The 17,160-nt window shown below is 42.6% G+C and overlaps 1 protein-coding gene across 11 annotated transcripts in view; it reads right to left on the bottom strand.

Moving 5' to 3' along the window:
• LOC139756880 (uncharacterized) overlaps window positions 1-17,160 on the bottom strand; it is a 127,304-nt gene that overhangs the window by 51,711 nt on the left and 58,433 nt on the right. For 9 of the 11 annotated variants that reach the window (XM_071676741.1, XM_071676743.1, XM_071676744.1 and 6 more), the window contains one exon: window positions 12,695-12,777. In XM_071676741.1, the coding sequence (XP_071532842.1) occupies window positions 12,695-12,777 (83 nt within the window). Of the gene's footprint in view, window positions 1-6,484; window positions 6,705-12,694; window positions 12,778-17,160 lie in introns of those variants that run through there. The other 2 variants (XM_071676751.1, XM_071676752.1) reach the window with 2 other exon arrangements.

Below are 17,160 nucleotides of genomic sequence, written 5' to 3'. Positions count from 1 at the left end.
GACGTGCTCCAGGCGGGAACATCCTCAGCCCGACAGCGTCGCCTTGTATCGCCCCTGGCTGTACTACGCCGCCCACACCTGCCCCCCCCGTCCATCCCCTCCATGCCCAAACCAACCACCCGCCCGCCCACTTACGTCAAGGAGTCCAATTTTACAGCTTCCTCAGGTACTACGCAGCACTAGCACCCGCCTTCCCTCCACCCACACACCGTCCTGGGCGTAAAGATAAATGACTCACCTGACCATAACCTGGAGTCCCAGCAATATCTCCCCATCTCTCCCACTCCTCAATAAGATGGATACTACAGCAGTGCACTTCCTACAGTTCTTAGAGTGCACTGAAAAAAAAAAAGAAATCCCAGAGATGAATACCAGCGTTCCACATTATCATCAGTCGGAGGATCAGTAATCTACTGGTGCTGAACCACCTTCAGAGTGACAGCGAGAGAAGTTAAGACAGGGCCGGGCCAGCCAGCCAGCTACAAACAAATTACCGCCGGAGCAAATAAAAAGATAAGCTGTCAGTGATCACCACCAACAATAAAGATAAGGCATCCCTCCACCCCCACATTGCTAGTGGGCCATATATCATCATATCCACGTGGAGATAAAGACTTAACAGCACCCAAATAAGGATAAAAGATAACAGATATACATATGCAGTGATGATACATGTAAACACGTGTACCATGATGCTACACAAGGCACCCACACACGACAAAAGGGAACCATATCACTAAGAGACACTCGTAACAGGGGAGAATGACGGCGACCAGAGCCATGTCTCTAGGCTGTGACGCTCACGTGACGTTTACAGGGAGGCCTCAGATAATGAGCACGTGCCGCCGACCGCTGTGACGGATTCCACAACCACCAGTAAATGGAGAAGGGTGTGACGGTCTCCAACAACGCTGTCTTCTGTCACTTCCCTTCTGATAGGCATCACTTAACGGCACAAAGGCGAAATCTACTTGAAATCTTTCCAGAGAATGACGAGAAACACCACCTTCCACTTCACAACACCAAGTTGAATACAATAACTCGCAACACCTTGTATTACTATGATACAATAACTTTTCTGGTTACCAATCAAAAAGGTTTTCTTGCGAGTGAAAGTTGGGGCAAGAAAGCAATTCTGTAGTTGTGGTTACGGAGGTCAATACTGCAGCAAGGCAGGCAATCGCACCAGCGTTAGACAAGAATACACACACCTTACAGCTGAGCCGGAGGGGTATTCCATGAAGCAATTGCACTGCCTGCAGTGCTGCATAGTTGCTGGCAGTGAAATTAGAACGGCTGGAAATACAAGCTGGAAAACATCAAAATCCTTTGTATAACGATTTATGGCCAAAGGTGGATTCATCACGTTGTGAGCCACGATAAGTTACAGGTATCACCCCTATACACGAGGGCTAACTCGGGCAGTATCCAGACTAGTCATGAGTCTGGTGCCCCTGATTTACATGCTGGGAAACAAAAGGGCGTGACTTCCCTTGACGGACGGACGGACGACAACGGTCACGGACAAATCCACCCCAAAGTGTCCGCCAGGCTCAGGAGGTAATGAGGGCCCACAGCGTGTGTGAGATGCCTCGCCCGACACTCTGCTCATGGTCCTGTACGTCATATGGAAACGCAGTCTGTGATGACAGGAACCCTGGCGGTGTGACGGAGCTGAAGTGGAGGCCAACCAAACACACCGTCACATTCTGCCTGCGTCACGAGGTGTGGCAACATCTTATGACACACCTCAGTTCGCTCACCCTGACCCTGTTGACACAACCCCGCAAGTTGTCACCCTGGGCCCCACCCACACACACAGGGTTTCCCCAGTGCAAACCTGGGCGGAAACTAAGATCGATTGTCAACGTATTCCCAAAAGCAGCAGGAGGTGAGGCCCAGCCGGGAAGGTTGGAGGCACCAAATGTGCATTACTGCCTCCGTCACCTTCTACCCTCCTCCCATCCAAGTAACGTCCTCGTTCCTCTTGAAAAGGGTAGCCCCGTGAATAAATGAAGAAAGGCCGCATGCCTTGCTGTCACGTGTAATGAACAAAATCCACAGCTCCCAGTCCACAACCAGGCCCCACAGTACATGCTTATATACACGTGGCATCAAGAATCGTAACCTCATTCTGTGATTTACCGGCTACACAAACTCCTCAGTTCCGTCATACTTACCTAAACGCATCTACACTACGTAGTACAACTTGTGAGGCACGAACCACTTCTTTCTAGAAGGCTTTTTACAACCCAAAGACTCTAGGTTTCCATCAATTAACTCTGCTAAATACAGTCTATAAAACCCTTTATAAATCACTACGGAGTGTTTTTCAGCATAAGGCAGTACAACGATTATCATAAAACCCAGGGACAATTAATTATGCGGGTAAGGGGTGGCTGGTCCACACACCCACCCAGAGCAGTAAGTTTAGCGAGTGACGATGCTATAAAGGTCTGCTCCCCCGCTCAACACCACCACCACCACCCACGCTGCCAACACTTTACGTAAAGACGCGGCTGCCGCGGGTCAAAAGTAGCGACAACATCCTCAACGATAGCCTGGCTTACCGCGCCTCGCTGCTAACTACGAGTCAATGTGGCACTTCCAATAGCCTTGATATACCGTACCGTCCTCGGCTCTGTTACGTAAGACAGCGACCAGCCAGACGCTGGCCCCTAACATCCTCCTCCCGCCCCCTGAACCTTAACGAACCAATCATTACGCAACCCGAAAAACTGGCAAGATGATCCCAACTACTAACCTCTCCAATTCTCCCTCATAAAAAGGGTATTAGGCCATAATCATCCCAGAATAACTGGCACCAACACCCTTAATTACCGACAACTCTAATTAACAATAAGTACGTCTCACCCTAAACCTTATGTCAAAAGCCCACTTTTAAAAACTGTGTACCGGAGCCCGAGTGCAGCAGCGGGTTCCGAGCCAAGGTATTCAAGATGCCTACCGTCCATAGTACCACCAAGCCATCAAAAAAGCATACCTCTCTTCCAAAAAAGCCCGACCGTGGAGAGGGAAAACCTCTAAAGAAGAAAATATTGAGGCACGACACTTAAGCTACTTCTGTTGGAAAAACCACAAGGCGTACAACGCCACTATGGAAACCACACAAGGCGTTCAACGCCACTATGGAAACCCTACATGGAGTACAACGCCACTATGGCAACCCTACAGGGCGTACAAAGCCACTACAATGGAACCCCCACAAGGCGTACAACGCCACTATGGAAACCCCACATGGCGTACAACTGCCCCAATACGAATGGATCCCAAAAAGCAAAGCCCCCATCAAGTCTGCGATGACCTATAGAAGTGAAGAGCCACTGAGGTGTAGGGTGGTAACTGCCCACGAAGATAAGGGGAGCGCATCAGCTGCTTCAGTCACATCTGCCAAAGTAGTAACCTTCTTCAAAAGGTACTTACCAGAATGATCATGATTCGCCCACCAAGTAAAACTGACACGTACACAGCCTCATTGCATATAAATCAATGGCTTATTAGTATCACTATTATCATTATTATAAATATTAGTTATATCATATTACAAAAGTGTTCATCTTTCTATTCTTGAGTACTATGAGAGGACCACTGAATTTCAGAAACTGGACATCTCCCTCCAAGGTAAACAGGACCAGACTGGTGGCATTACGTAAAAGGAAGCGTACAGCAACAAACAGCCTGGTAGACCAAGTAATCATCACCAGGGATGATTCGTAGCAAACTGCTGGCTGTATACCCTACCGTATATCGGTCTGGGTCTGCAACTCTCCGTTAGTCCTTTGATCAGTCTGACTGTCTGAGGCCGCAGCTTGATAGCATATGTTCTCTCTAAACCTTGGCTGATCTGTCACTTTGTTGAATACGAGGATATGCTGTGCTTTTTTTTTTTTTTTAATCCGTCCGCCTGAGTGGCTGGTAATATACCTTCTCACAGCTGGGAATGAGCCGAGCCGTTTCGGCTCTCAAATATTTGTATAACGTTTTCTATTCATCACAGTATCCATGGCACAGTTTTTAAACCTCAGTGATATCAATTTACGGGCCTGTGTGTCTGTCATGTATATGTATATAATACCACTGTGCCTATAAAATTACGTTGGACAACACTTACTGACCCACTAAAATAAGCATAACAACCCTACGATGTACGTTACATTTACGAAGGTCTGATGCGTCATACCTTTTATTAATCCCTTTATTATAAATCATTAAAAAGAACAAAACACATACTGATTATTATGATGTCAGCAACCTTAGGTAAGGTCTTATCAAGGGTGTCACGCCCCACACTCACCACAAGAGGCTAGTATATATCAAAGTAAAAGGAGGTTATTTATGAGATGGTTTGTGAGCGCTCCCTCAGTTTAAAATCCGTGAACCTGCTTAATTCCACTATATTCTCCTATCAAGGCCACCCCCTGCAGCACATGACCACCTCCTCCCGCATAACACACTTCACATGCCAAGAGTCGACAGCCTCCAGCTAAGCTCTTCCTCTCAACCAGCTGCTGTAGGACACCACTCGCCAGCCAGGTATGAACAACAGATTAAACACAGTTATGTGTTTTTCACCACAACAGCGAAAACAAGAGTACATCAGCACAAACCTAGGGTTATAATGGGGTGACTTTTGACCTCAACCTTACAGGTCAGGTCATTCATATCCAAGGGTCAATCCAAGTCTGGGTGACTTATTCTACGCCCATGTCCACACCCAGGCCCGCCCATTCACACATAGTGTCAGATCCTTCAAGCAGTGTCACGTGGACTCCTGGACCCGGATAGCGTATGGGAATGAACATACACAGAATTCTTTCTACAATGCTGCTGGTTATGATGTAGGCAGGCATGCTGATACCCTTAAACCTGTAAGTGCTTTATGAAAATCTAAAGAACTAAAGGTAAACCCCAGCGCATGACGGAAGTTACATGATCTTATCGGAACGTCTCCTTCGTCGTCTGCTACTATAAAGTATGATAAAAGACGGTGATTCTAATTTTTACAAAATTCATGATACTGTTTACGGAAAACTCCCACTGAGCTAAAGACTGACAATGACAAGACCTGATCTATGTTCATAGTCACATCGGCAGAGGGGGGGAAATAACGTCACTTCCGGTGGAGCGGGGAGGCAGCCCATCAAGTGTGGGCAGCAGTGGCCCGACAGGACCCAACTACCACCTGTGACCCACGCACAAGAAGTTATACTAGCGGTCTACAATATACACGAAACTACATCTACATCAAAGAAATTCATCAGGTGAAACTGTGGCTCTAAATACAAACAGGGCAAAACCGCTCAAGTGAAAGGGTATGACAGCACCTGGGCGGAAGCTCCAGCATAGACTAAACTACCCCACAGCCAACATCATAACACACCCACACACTCCAGGTAAAAACAATCTGGATTCAATTCATAAGACACAACACGTGGCCCACAGTCGATGGGAAGGAGCCCACAGTGTACTCAACCAATCCTGTCACGAGCAAGGACACGCCCCTTCACTCAACACTATCGCCCTTATTCCGCTCTACTTCACGTTTGCAATGTAACTAAAAACTCTTAGAGTGAGCATAAACTGCGACATTTAACAATCACCAAATAACCCAAGGTAGCATCTGGTACAGCCTATGCTTTGGAGTTCACCCCACCCTGCCAGGTGTACATTATAACGGACCGCTGCGGGTCTCAGATCATCATGCTAGACACAGTAACATCGCAAGTTTGCGGCTTCGCCTGTATGACTATTTCCGCTACAGCACACCGGAAGGGATAATGCAATACAATTTTCAGTACGTTACACTCTATATAAATGTCTCATGCAACCAAACATAACTGTACAACTGAAGCGGAGCATATATGACATATCCAGTTTAAATAAACATGAAAGTTCATTTCTAAATGTCTGATAGCAGTAGTTGGCAACACAAAACCACACTTTCTGACCCGCCTGACCTGACGCTCAGCAACGAGGGCGTGACCTCGCCCTGACTTGGCAAGAGGTAAACCAATCACATCCTCTCCCACCTTTATTTCCAAATATCACCCATTAAAAGAACCATACAACTAGGTAAAATATTACCTATTATGGAAAAACGTCCATGTCAATACTTTCTAACGTATCAATTATTTGTATTAACACTAAACTGTCACAAGCAAAGATTTCAAAAACCTGCTACATTCCCGAGAAGTCACTTGCTATCAAGACTTCTGCTTTATGATCTAAATTGTCTCGAAGCTTAGAACATGCCAATGCACCCTAACAGCCGCTTAAAACCATAATTCAAACATATCCAATTAAATCTATTCCTACTTTTAAATCAATTAAATTTTCTTACTATTTCGCGCACGTCCACCACTTAACAATCCACAAGCTGTTCTCAAGTGACGGTCAGGTCCGCTACACCGCACATCTCTCAAGAAATTCTGAGCATCGTGTCGGAATTTCCTATAACACTCACCACTAGTATTTACTTTTCATACACATCCAGTGGTAACTACATATTTCCAATCCCATTAGAACAAGCGTGCACAATCCACCTTATGTAAATTTGTTCCTAGTCCGATATCTTGCTAGGTATAGAGATGTTCTAGTGCGCAGTATGATCACTACGACAACTTCAACTGAGTGGGCCAGAACTGAGCTTACGTTCGGCACCGCTCGCCGCTGGTGGTGGCGGGAAATGCACGCTTCGCTAACGTTCCGCCCACATACTAACACTACATTTCCACTAACGCCTCCTAATGTTCCGCTACACTCTTGTATCTAAATGTGAATTACTGAACAAAGTTAACTAATTCCAATGCATGAACAGAGATAAAAGATAATACTGTCCAGTATGTCGGGGTGTGACGCGTGTTTAGAATAATAGTTGCCAGACAGTGCCACTCCCCCTAAATATCTATCAACAAATATCATGAATTTCTTTGTTTCTCTGTTTTACGGCGGCATATGTGAAACAAAGTATAAATCCTACGACAAGTATATGGTGGATATTTTACTAACACTATATGAAAAAAATACCAAGTATGATAACGACTTGATACCAAGCGGGACTGGAGGGTGAGGCAGGGGGGAGCGGGGGTGTGGGGAACAGCAGGAGGGAGACTAGGTGGTGGTGGTGGGGACGACGGCAGGGGGTTGAGGGCGGGAGGGAGGTGTGATATTTATGTAGCTCAGATCGCTCTCCCTCAGACTACTTAGTGCACACAGTATGTTCCCTGCACTAGTTAAAAACCCTACCTTGATCTTCAGCTTTTCCTCTTTTATTCGTTAACTGACATCTATAACTTCCCAGGTCTGTAATACTGTAACTCAACTGTGTATTTTCAGCCGTCTAAATCAATATATATATATATATATATATATATATATATATATATATATATATATATATATATATATATATATATATATATATATTTCATATTCGCCATTTCCCAGGTTAGTGAGGTAGCGTTAAAAACAATGACTGAGCCTTTAAGGGAATATCTTCACTTGGCCCCCTTCTCTGTTCCTTATTTAGGAAAACTACAAATGAGAGGGGAGGATTTCCAGCCCCCGCTCCCATATATATATATATATATATATATATATATATATATATATATATATATATATATATATATATATATACTTGCTGTTTCGAAACAGACGAAGAATGGCCCATTCACTCATATGCACACATATATACTTTCACGTACACTTATATAACATATACATATATACACATGTATATATTCATGCTTGCCTTCATCCATTCTCGACGCCAACCCACCCCATGGGGATAGGGGAGAAAGAATACTTCCCACTTATTCCCTTCTACAACACGCAGAGACTACTACTTCATAGTGTTTGGTAGATAATAACCAAACACATTCACAATCCGTAACATTTCATTTTCATTATTACCAGCTTCTCGACTTCATTGCATGAAGATAATTCTTGAAGATGTGGAGCAACAGAACGAAATGAATGTAGAGGGAAAATAATTTCAAAACTTCAACACGCACCACCTTGAATTCATTTTAAGAATAGTTACTATTACATAATGGGTAAATGTAGAATTCAAACTTGCCATCTATATAGTATAAGCAAATAATACTCTGAGGTATCACATCTTTCTATGTATAAACATCAGTTAACCAAAGATTGTCTAACTGCTAATCAAAGTATGTGCATAATCAATGCAACTATCAAAAATGTACTTTTTGAAATTTGTAAGATCCTCTGTCTCCGAGGAGTCGCGCTAATAGATGTATTCCTTAGGTATTTCTAGTCAGAACGTCTAACCCTGCTCATAGCGGCTTGCAATCAGCCAATCAGCAATGCCACTGGGGTGACATGATTACCCTTCTTACTTCCAGCTTTTTCGACAGAAAGGTGGGCATGGTCAGAAAATCAAATCAAAAAAGCTTGTGTGACATCGACTGAAAAGAAAAGGTCTTTAAAATTTCTCCTTAGTGATATGTCCAAAGAACAGAAGAGTATATACACATAAAGGAGGGGGGGAGGAGTTAAAGTAAACCATTCAGAAATGACATATAAATCGAAAAAAAATAAAAATAAAAACCTTGAATGGTAATTTGGAGATACTGGAATCTGAATCTCCAGGCGGAGGAAACCCCATGACAAGGCTGGATAAATCAACAATGACTAATGTAAGGTGCCACCTGACAAAGGTGTATAACGTGTTCCAAGGACTCCTTTTGTTGATTTCCTTCTGAGGATGGTTAAGGTTGAGTCGGCGCTCTAGCATAAAACTAAGGGTGACCCAATAAATCGAGTATCTAAAAACCCATGAGATATTCCTCAAAATAGATTTCAAGGTTCCAGGATGCACAAATAAATGGTCCCCTCGACAATCTCTCTGAAGTTCAAATGGTGTCTCAAGAGATTTAACTGAGCAAAAGGCATCATAGTCTTGAGATGTAATCTTCCAGGAGTATATGACAATAGGGCTATTTCTGAATCTATTCATCTCCATCTAAACCAAATACAAAAACAAAAGAGATTGTCATCCAGGAAGATTCTTATTTCTGGACATAACATATAATTCATTAACTCTCCTCCCATGACCCAAGGTTATAAGGAAAAAGGGTTTTGTATGAGGCTAAAATAAAGGAGGCATATTGCCAGAAAAAGTATTGTTAGACCATAAAAGGTCTAAGACTTCAAAATGTTTTCATTTCAGCTGCAGTGGGAGAGAAATTGGTCTATCAGTAAGAAAAACCATAGAAATAGCTCTCAGATCAATACCTAAACCTAGAGTTAAAGGTTCTTGAAGAGCACTCCCAAGGAAATAGCACTTTCAGCTTTATTCTTATCATAATAAACGCCACAGAAGAACTCTAAACATAAGGTTCCTGTCACATCTGAGACATCGGATTCTTCTAGGAGTGACTGCAAGGTTTTCCTCAACAAAAGGTCCTGTAATGAGTACAAGGGCTGATGTTATACTTCTCCAAGCCTCTGCCTGTAGACATGATTGAGAAAAACCATACTGTAAATTCCAGAGGGCAGAACTTTGGGGTCAGGGTCTTATGAAAAAGGTTGTCTAGAAGAATTTAAGGCATCAGTCCTGGAGTAAGGCTTAGCTGAAGGAGCCTCTGGCATTACCAAACCCTGAAAACCAGCCAGTTTGAGAAGAACTTTTCCAGAAGATAAATTGGTGGGAAAAAGAGCAATCTAGCTCCAATAATATCAATCTACAGACAAACCATCTGCTACATCTACCCCTCCATCTAATATCAGATAAATAAATGCCAGCCATAACCACTAGGCAAGACCACAGGTGAAGTGTAATGATGTATGTCTTTTTGAGATGAGTACTTGGCAATTTAGTACTAGTAAGTGTTCAGTGTCATCAGTATGGAATCGCACTTTAGGCATAACGGGTCTTTTGATAAGGTGTATCAGTGCTTGGAATGTTGTGAGATGTGTGATTACCAAGCAAACATGAGAGTGCAACTCGGGTGTCTGGGGGATATGGATTCGCGCCTAGTGGAGTGGTGCTTAACCCACTGACTGCAACTACTCCAGATACTGAAGGTGCCCTCATTAAGGCACTTTTCTTTGAAAAATATAACAATAACAAAATTCCTTTTATCTAACAATTTGAAATGGTTAGTTTTTATTTTTTTTTTTATTTTATTTTGCTTTGTCGCTGTCTCCCGCGTTTGCGAGGTAGCGCAAGGAAACAGACGAAAGAAATGGCCCAACCCACCCCCATACACATGTATATACATACACGTCCACACACGCAAATATACATACCTATACATCTCAATGTACACATATATATACACACACAGACACATACATATATACCCATGCACACAATTCACACTGTCTGCCTTTATTCATTCCCATCACCACCTCGCCACACATGGAATAACATCCCCCTCCCCCTTCATGTGTATGAGGTAGCGCTAGGAAAAGACAACAAAGGCCCCATTCGTTCACACTCAGTCTCTAGCTGTCGTGCAATAATGCCCGAAACCACAGCTCCCTTTCCACATCCAGGCCCCACAGAACTTTCTATGGTTTACCCCAAATGCTTCACATGCCCTGATTCAATCCATTGACAGCACGTCGACCCCAGTATACCACATCGATCCAATTCACTCTATTCCTTGCCCGCCTTTCACCCTCCTGCATGTTAAGGCCCCGATCACTCAAAATCTTTTTCACTCCATCTTTCCACCTCCAATTTGGTCTCCCACTTCTCCTCATTCCCTCCACCTCCGACACATATATCCTCTTGGTCAATCTTTCCTCACTCATTCTCTCCATGTGCCCAAACCATTTCAAAACACCCTCTTCTATTCTCTCAACCACGCTCTTTTTATTTCCACACATCTCTCTTACCCTTACATTTCTTACTTGATCAAACCACCTCACACCACATATTGTCCTCAAACATCTCATTTCCAGCACATCCCCCTTCCTGCACACAACTCTATCCATAGCCCACGCCTCACAACCATATAACATTGTTGGAACCACTATTCCTTCAAACATACCCATTTTTGCTTTCCAAGATAATGTTCTCGACTTCCACACATTCTTCAAGGCTCCCAGGATTTTTGCCCCCTCCCCCACCCTATGATTCACTTCCACTTCCATGGTTCCATCCGCTGCCAGATCCACTCCCAGATATCTAAAACACTTTACTTCCTCCAGTTTTTCTCCATTCAAACTTACCTCCCAATTGACTTGACCCTCAACCCTACTGTACCTAATAACCTTGCTCTTATTCACATTTACTCTTAACTTTCTTCTTTCACACACTTTACCAAACTTAGTCACCAGCTTCTGCAGTTTCTCACATGAATCAGCCACCAGCGCTGTATCATCAGCGAACAACAACTGACTCACTTCCCAAGCTCTCTCATCCCCAACAGACTGCATACTTGCCCCAAAAGGCAGGGCTAGCACATAGTATTCACTGCAAAAAAATCTAGAGTTACTAAGAATGAGATGTGCAAGTTAAGTACTGTCAAGTGTTATGTATGACGAGAGAATGAATGTTTGTAGACAGAATGCCAGCATTCATGTGTGGGTGGAGCAGAGAAAAAAGACGGATTCCTAGGTCAGAGTGCAACTTGACAACCACTGAAATGCTGGCACACTAAGCAGCTGTTACTAACCCTCCTAATACTCAAGCAGGAAGTACTGGCAATATACCTTCCTGGTTGTTGGCTGCCTACCAACTACTACCTACATGATGCATATCATGTTTCAAGATTCCCACCAGAGATTCATATGTCAGCTGATACATTACTCCTCCCCACACTTGTAGTGGCACACCTTGTATTGCTACCAAATATTACAGCAAAAATTGCCTCCATACACTGGTCTGATTAGCTGGAAATGTCAAAAAGGTCTGTGGAAGATATGCATCCTCATCTTATGTAATAATGCTTGAAGCTGTGGCACTCTTTCAGGATAGAGAATATCAGAGAAAAATATTCTTATTAATCATAATTGTTTAAAACAAAAACACATCCACTACATATGTCTGAGGGTACTCTTGGATTACCTCACATGCCTAACTATGGACCCGCAATAGTTAAAGGATATGTAGCAGATGCATAAATTTCACCTGGCTGAGTACATAAACCATTTTTAGAAAATGATGTTCTAGTTAATCGTAATAACAAAGTTATGGAGATCTTTTACAGACAGAGTATCTCATAATATCCCTTACAGAGGTTGTACCTTTGAAATTAGAGCTCTAACAACGAAAGAGTAAAAACAAAAACTTTTAAGCAAACAAAATATTTTTACTCTATGTTCAGAAAAATACATCATTCAGTGCCCAAAGTTTGTTCTTTTATGCTTCCTCACCCTGTCCCAAAATTTACTTAGCTGTATCTTTTTAAACAATTCGTGCTAAGCCACAATCATATTCATACACCCACACAATAATGTAGTACAATCTAATTCCAACCTGTACCCAAATGCATTTATCAAACTACTTGAAAGTCAGTAAGGCAACATCAGCCTTCAATGAAAGATGAAAAACAATGCTTTTGTACTTGCAATAAGGACGTACTGTGAAATCAGAACAAATAGAGATAGAGCACACTATCACATAGGGACTCAGGATCTTAGGAAGTTCTGAACAAGAATAAAGCAAGGAAACAAACACAAGTACCATACTTACTGCCAATCATCAAGTTCCTCATCAGATGAATATGCAATGTACTGATTAAAAGGTTTCCGAAGGCTCAGCCGTCGTGTGCTCTCCTGCAAAACAATAAAACACAGACATCAATTTCCAATAATCAGTGAAAACACAACTACTCACTTTCAAATCACAAGTATTTCCAAAATCTTTTAAGACTTCTTTAGCCATAGATCTTTTCCACGTCTACAAATAGATATATACTGATGATGAACTGATATCAAGAGATGAATTAGGCAACAAGTACTAGCACAACAGGATATTCCAAACGTCAGACAACAATGATGAGTGCCTTGTACATTACCCTATACATGTAAAGAATTAAGTATAACAAAGGAGGAAAGACCATATACAACAACAGAAAAAAGAAATGCTTCTTGGATATTTATGAGTAAGAAAGTTTTAAGCAAACCTTTATCAAAATTCATGATGCAGAAAGTGGTCAAACACCCCTTCACTCTCAAGCTCAATCAGACTCAAATGAGCTAAATAACATGGATATTTCAAATTTACATTTGCTACATTACCTAGTTCATCTCACAGGGTTGCCACTGACTGATGCAGTATGAATTCAGGGGATTCAATGGGATATATGAAATATGTAATGCCATACAAAGCAATAGCCCTCACATCCAGACAGTAGTTCTACCTGAACCTAACCCTTGCAACCTAGAATTTTTGTAATCTGAAACCCCTGGAAAGTACGCCATCACCTCAACATAACACATCTCTAAAAAATGAAAGTACAGCAGCAGAGATATTCAACCTACCATCCAACCCAAGTGCTAGCTTAAGATCTAAGTAACTTTAGCTATCAGGCATTTTCAGGTCCTTCACATGCAAACCCCTCATCCTTGATCTGACTTGCTCTGGTGGCTACAACAAGCCCAGACTGGGGAAGCGAGAGACTAGCCAAGTGATGCAACAAGTGATCACCGTGTCAAACTGGGTAAGCAACCTGGGATAAGTGCAATTACCCTACCCATGTACACTATCTTTGGAATGCTCATTATTTTGCAAAGTAACTTCAAAGTGGGCAGCCATTTTGCCCTTGTTAATGAGGTTAGCCTGGAATGTACATGGTGCAAGTTCAAGAACACAATGCAGAAAAATTTCAGGATCATGTAAATGCCATGACTTACCAAGAAACATGTGACATGTTATAGCGAACAGAACCTGTCATGAGTAGAAGTGGTGTACTAGGCAGCATGTAGGTAATTCCCTCAGAGGCATATAAATCCTAAGCATACATCTATAGAATACTTCCTTAAAAGCCTTGTTAGATCATCCAGCTTGATATAAGTTTAAAGATCTGTCTTCATCACAGGAAAACTGTGCTACCAAGCTATCATTGGGCCCATTATCAACCACATGCCTAAAGCAGGTGACTCAGAACCAATAGGTGCTGTGTTGATCCTCAGCTATATTTATAGATAGGTTTGTGCAGATGAGGGTGAATGTGTTGGAAATGAAATGTTTGAGGACAATATGCGGTGTGAGGTGTTTTGATCGAGTAAGTAATGAAAGGGTATGAGAGATGTGAGGAAATACAAAAAAAGAGTGCAATTGAGAAAGCAGAAGAGGGTGTGTTGAAATGGTTAGAACATATGGAGAGAATGAGTGAGGAAAGGTTGACAAAGAGGATTTGTGTGTCAGAGGTGGAGGGAAGGAGGAGAAGCAGAAGACCAAATTGGAGAGGGAAGGCTTGAGTCAAAAACATCTGAAACGATCAGGGCTTGAACATGCAGAGGGTAGATGGGCATGCAAGGAATAGACTGTACTAACTGATGTGTTGTCAAAGGACTTAACCAGGGCATGTGAAACATCTAGGGTAAACCATGGAAATGTCTGTGGGGCCCGGATGTGGATAGGGAGCTGTGATTTTGGTGCATTACATATTCATTTTTTATTAGTTTATTTTGCTTTGTCGCTGTCTCCCGCGTTAGCGAGGTAGCGCAAGGAAACAGACGAAAGAATGGCCCAACCCACCCACATACACATGTATATACATACACGTCCACACACGCAAATATACATACCTATACATCTCAACGTATACATATATATACACATACAGACATATACATATATACACATGTACATAATTCATACAGTCTGCCTTTATTCATTCCCATCGCCACCCCGCCACACATGAAATAACAACCCCTTCCCCCGCATGTGCGCGAGGTAGCGCTAGGAAAAGACAACAAAGGCCACATTCGTTCACACTCAGTCTCTAGCTGTCATGTAATAATGCACCGAAACCACAGCTCCCTTTCCACATCCAGGCCCCACAGAACTTTCCATGGTTTACCCCAGACGTTTCACATGCCCTGGTTCAATCTATTGACAGCACGTCGACCCCGGTATACCACATCGTTTCAATTCACTCTATTCCTTGCATGCCTTTCATCCTCCTGCATGTTCAGGCAATGATCACTCAAAATTTTTTTCAATCCATCTTTCCACCTCCAATTTGGTCTCCCACTTCTCCTCTTTCCCTCCACCTCTGACACATACATATATCCTCTTGGTCAATCTTTCCTCACTCATTCTCTCCATGTGACCAAACCATTTCAAAACACCCTCTTTTGCTCCCTCAACCGCACTCTTTTTATTACCACACATCTCTCTTACCCTGTTATTACTTACTCAATCAAACCACCTCACACCACATATTGTCCTCAAACATCTCATTTCCAGCACATCCACATTCCTCCGCACAACTCTATCTATAGCCCACGCCTTGCAACCATATAACATTGTTGGAACCACTATTCTTTCAAACATACCCATTTTTGCTTTCCGAGATAATGTTCTTGACTTCCACACATTCTTCAAGGCTCCCAGAACTTTCGCCCCCTCCCCCACCCTATGATTCACTTCCACTTCCATGGTTCCATCCGCTGCCAAATCCACTCCCAGATATCTAAAACACTTCACTTCCTCCAGTTTTTCTCCATTCAAACTTACCTCCCAGTTGACTTGACCCTCAACCCTAATGTACCTAATAACCTTTCTCTTATTCACATTTACTCTCAGCTTTCTTCTTTCACACACTTTACCAAACTCAGTCACCAGCTTCTGCAGTTTCTCACATGAATCAGCCACCAGCGCTGTATCATCAGCAAACAACAACTGACTCACTTCCCAAGGTCTCTCATCCACAACAGACTGCATACTAGCCCCTCTTTCCAAAACTCTTGCATTCACCTCCCTAACAACCCCATCCATAAACAAATTAAACAACCATGGAGACATCATGCACCCCTGCCGCAAACCAACATTCACTGAGAACCAATCACTTTCCTCTCTTCCTACTCATGCACATACCTTACATCCTTGATAAAAACTTTTCACTGCTTCTAACAACTTGCTCCCACACCATATATTCTTAATACCTTCCACAGAGCATCTCTATCAACTCTATCATATGCCTTCTCCAGATCCATAAATGCTACATACAAATCCATTTGCTTTTCTAAGTACTTCTCACATACATTCTTCAAAGCAAATACCTGATCCACACATCCACTACCACTTCTGAAACCACACTGCTCTTCCCCTATCTGATGCTCTGAACATGCCTTCACCCTCTCAATCAATACCCTCCCATATAATTTCCCAGGATATTCCCTCTAAGGCTCAGTCCTCTGTTCTTAATGATACCTCACTAATGTGGGAAATGGTGAATATGCATGAAAAATATAGATAAAAGAAATACAGGGCAAAGGAACCCTAAGCCAGAGAGCATCAAAATTAAGAGACTTAAGAGACATCAAGTGAGCAATGTATTTTCTCGTATTACAATAGGCAAATACACCAACCTTCTGGGAAAAATGGTAGAAGTTAAAGTCAGGGATATGACAGTGTCTAGGAGAAGCAGCCATGGACAGCTGGGTTTGAGAGAGAGAGCAGGGGAGGAAGTGGTTAGAAAGTGTTCTACAGAGGGAAGGTTAAATTTGACACCAACAACGTTGTGGACATGAAAAGAGAAAGACCAGGTCTGGGAACTACATCCTAAAAAGTGGAGTAAGTTCCTATCACTGAAGTCAGTCAAAGGGGCCTTGTGACTCATGGCATGATTCAGAATGAATATGTGCTGTCATGAATTTCATGAAAATGGAAGGAAAAACTGGATAAGAGAGTAAAGGTTATGCAAGTCATGAAATGTCAAATGAAGTACTTGAGATGGAAAGGGTGCGAGTCTATGGACTGGGTCCCAGCAAGCCATATGTATGCAGAGCAAAGAGTGCCAAAAACAGCCACCAAGGTAAGGGATGGTATGAGACAAACAGCAGAATGCTAACACAAATGTGTGGTGAATGTAGTAAACTTTAACTAATTCAGCTTGTGATCCACAAAATCTGTTAGAAAGGAACAAAGTAATCAACAAAGAAGTGTAATACGATATTCTGATGGGATTTATATTTCATTTAGTTAAA

This window comes from Panulirus ornatus, chromosome 23 (genome assembly GCF_036320965.1).
Source record: "Panulirus ornatus isolate Po-2019 chromosome 23, ASM3632096v1, whole genome shotgun sequence".
Lineage (NCBI taxonomy): Eukaryota > Metazoa > Arthropoda > Malacostraca > Decapoda > Palinuridae > Panulirus > Panulirus ornatus.
Note: the sequence above shows the minus strand (reverse complement) of the source record. Positions and strands in the feature narration are given on the sequence as shown.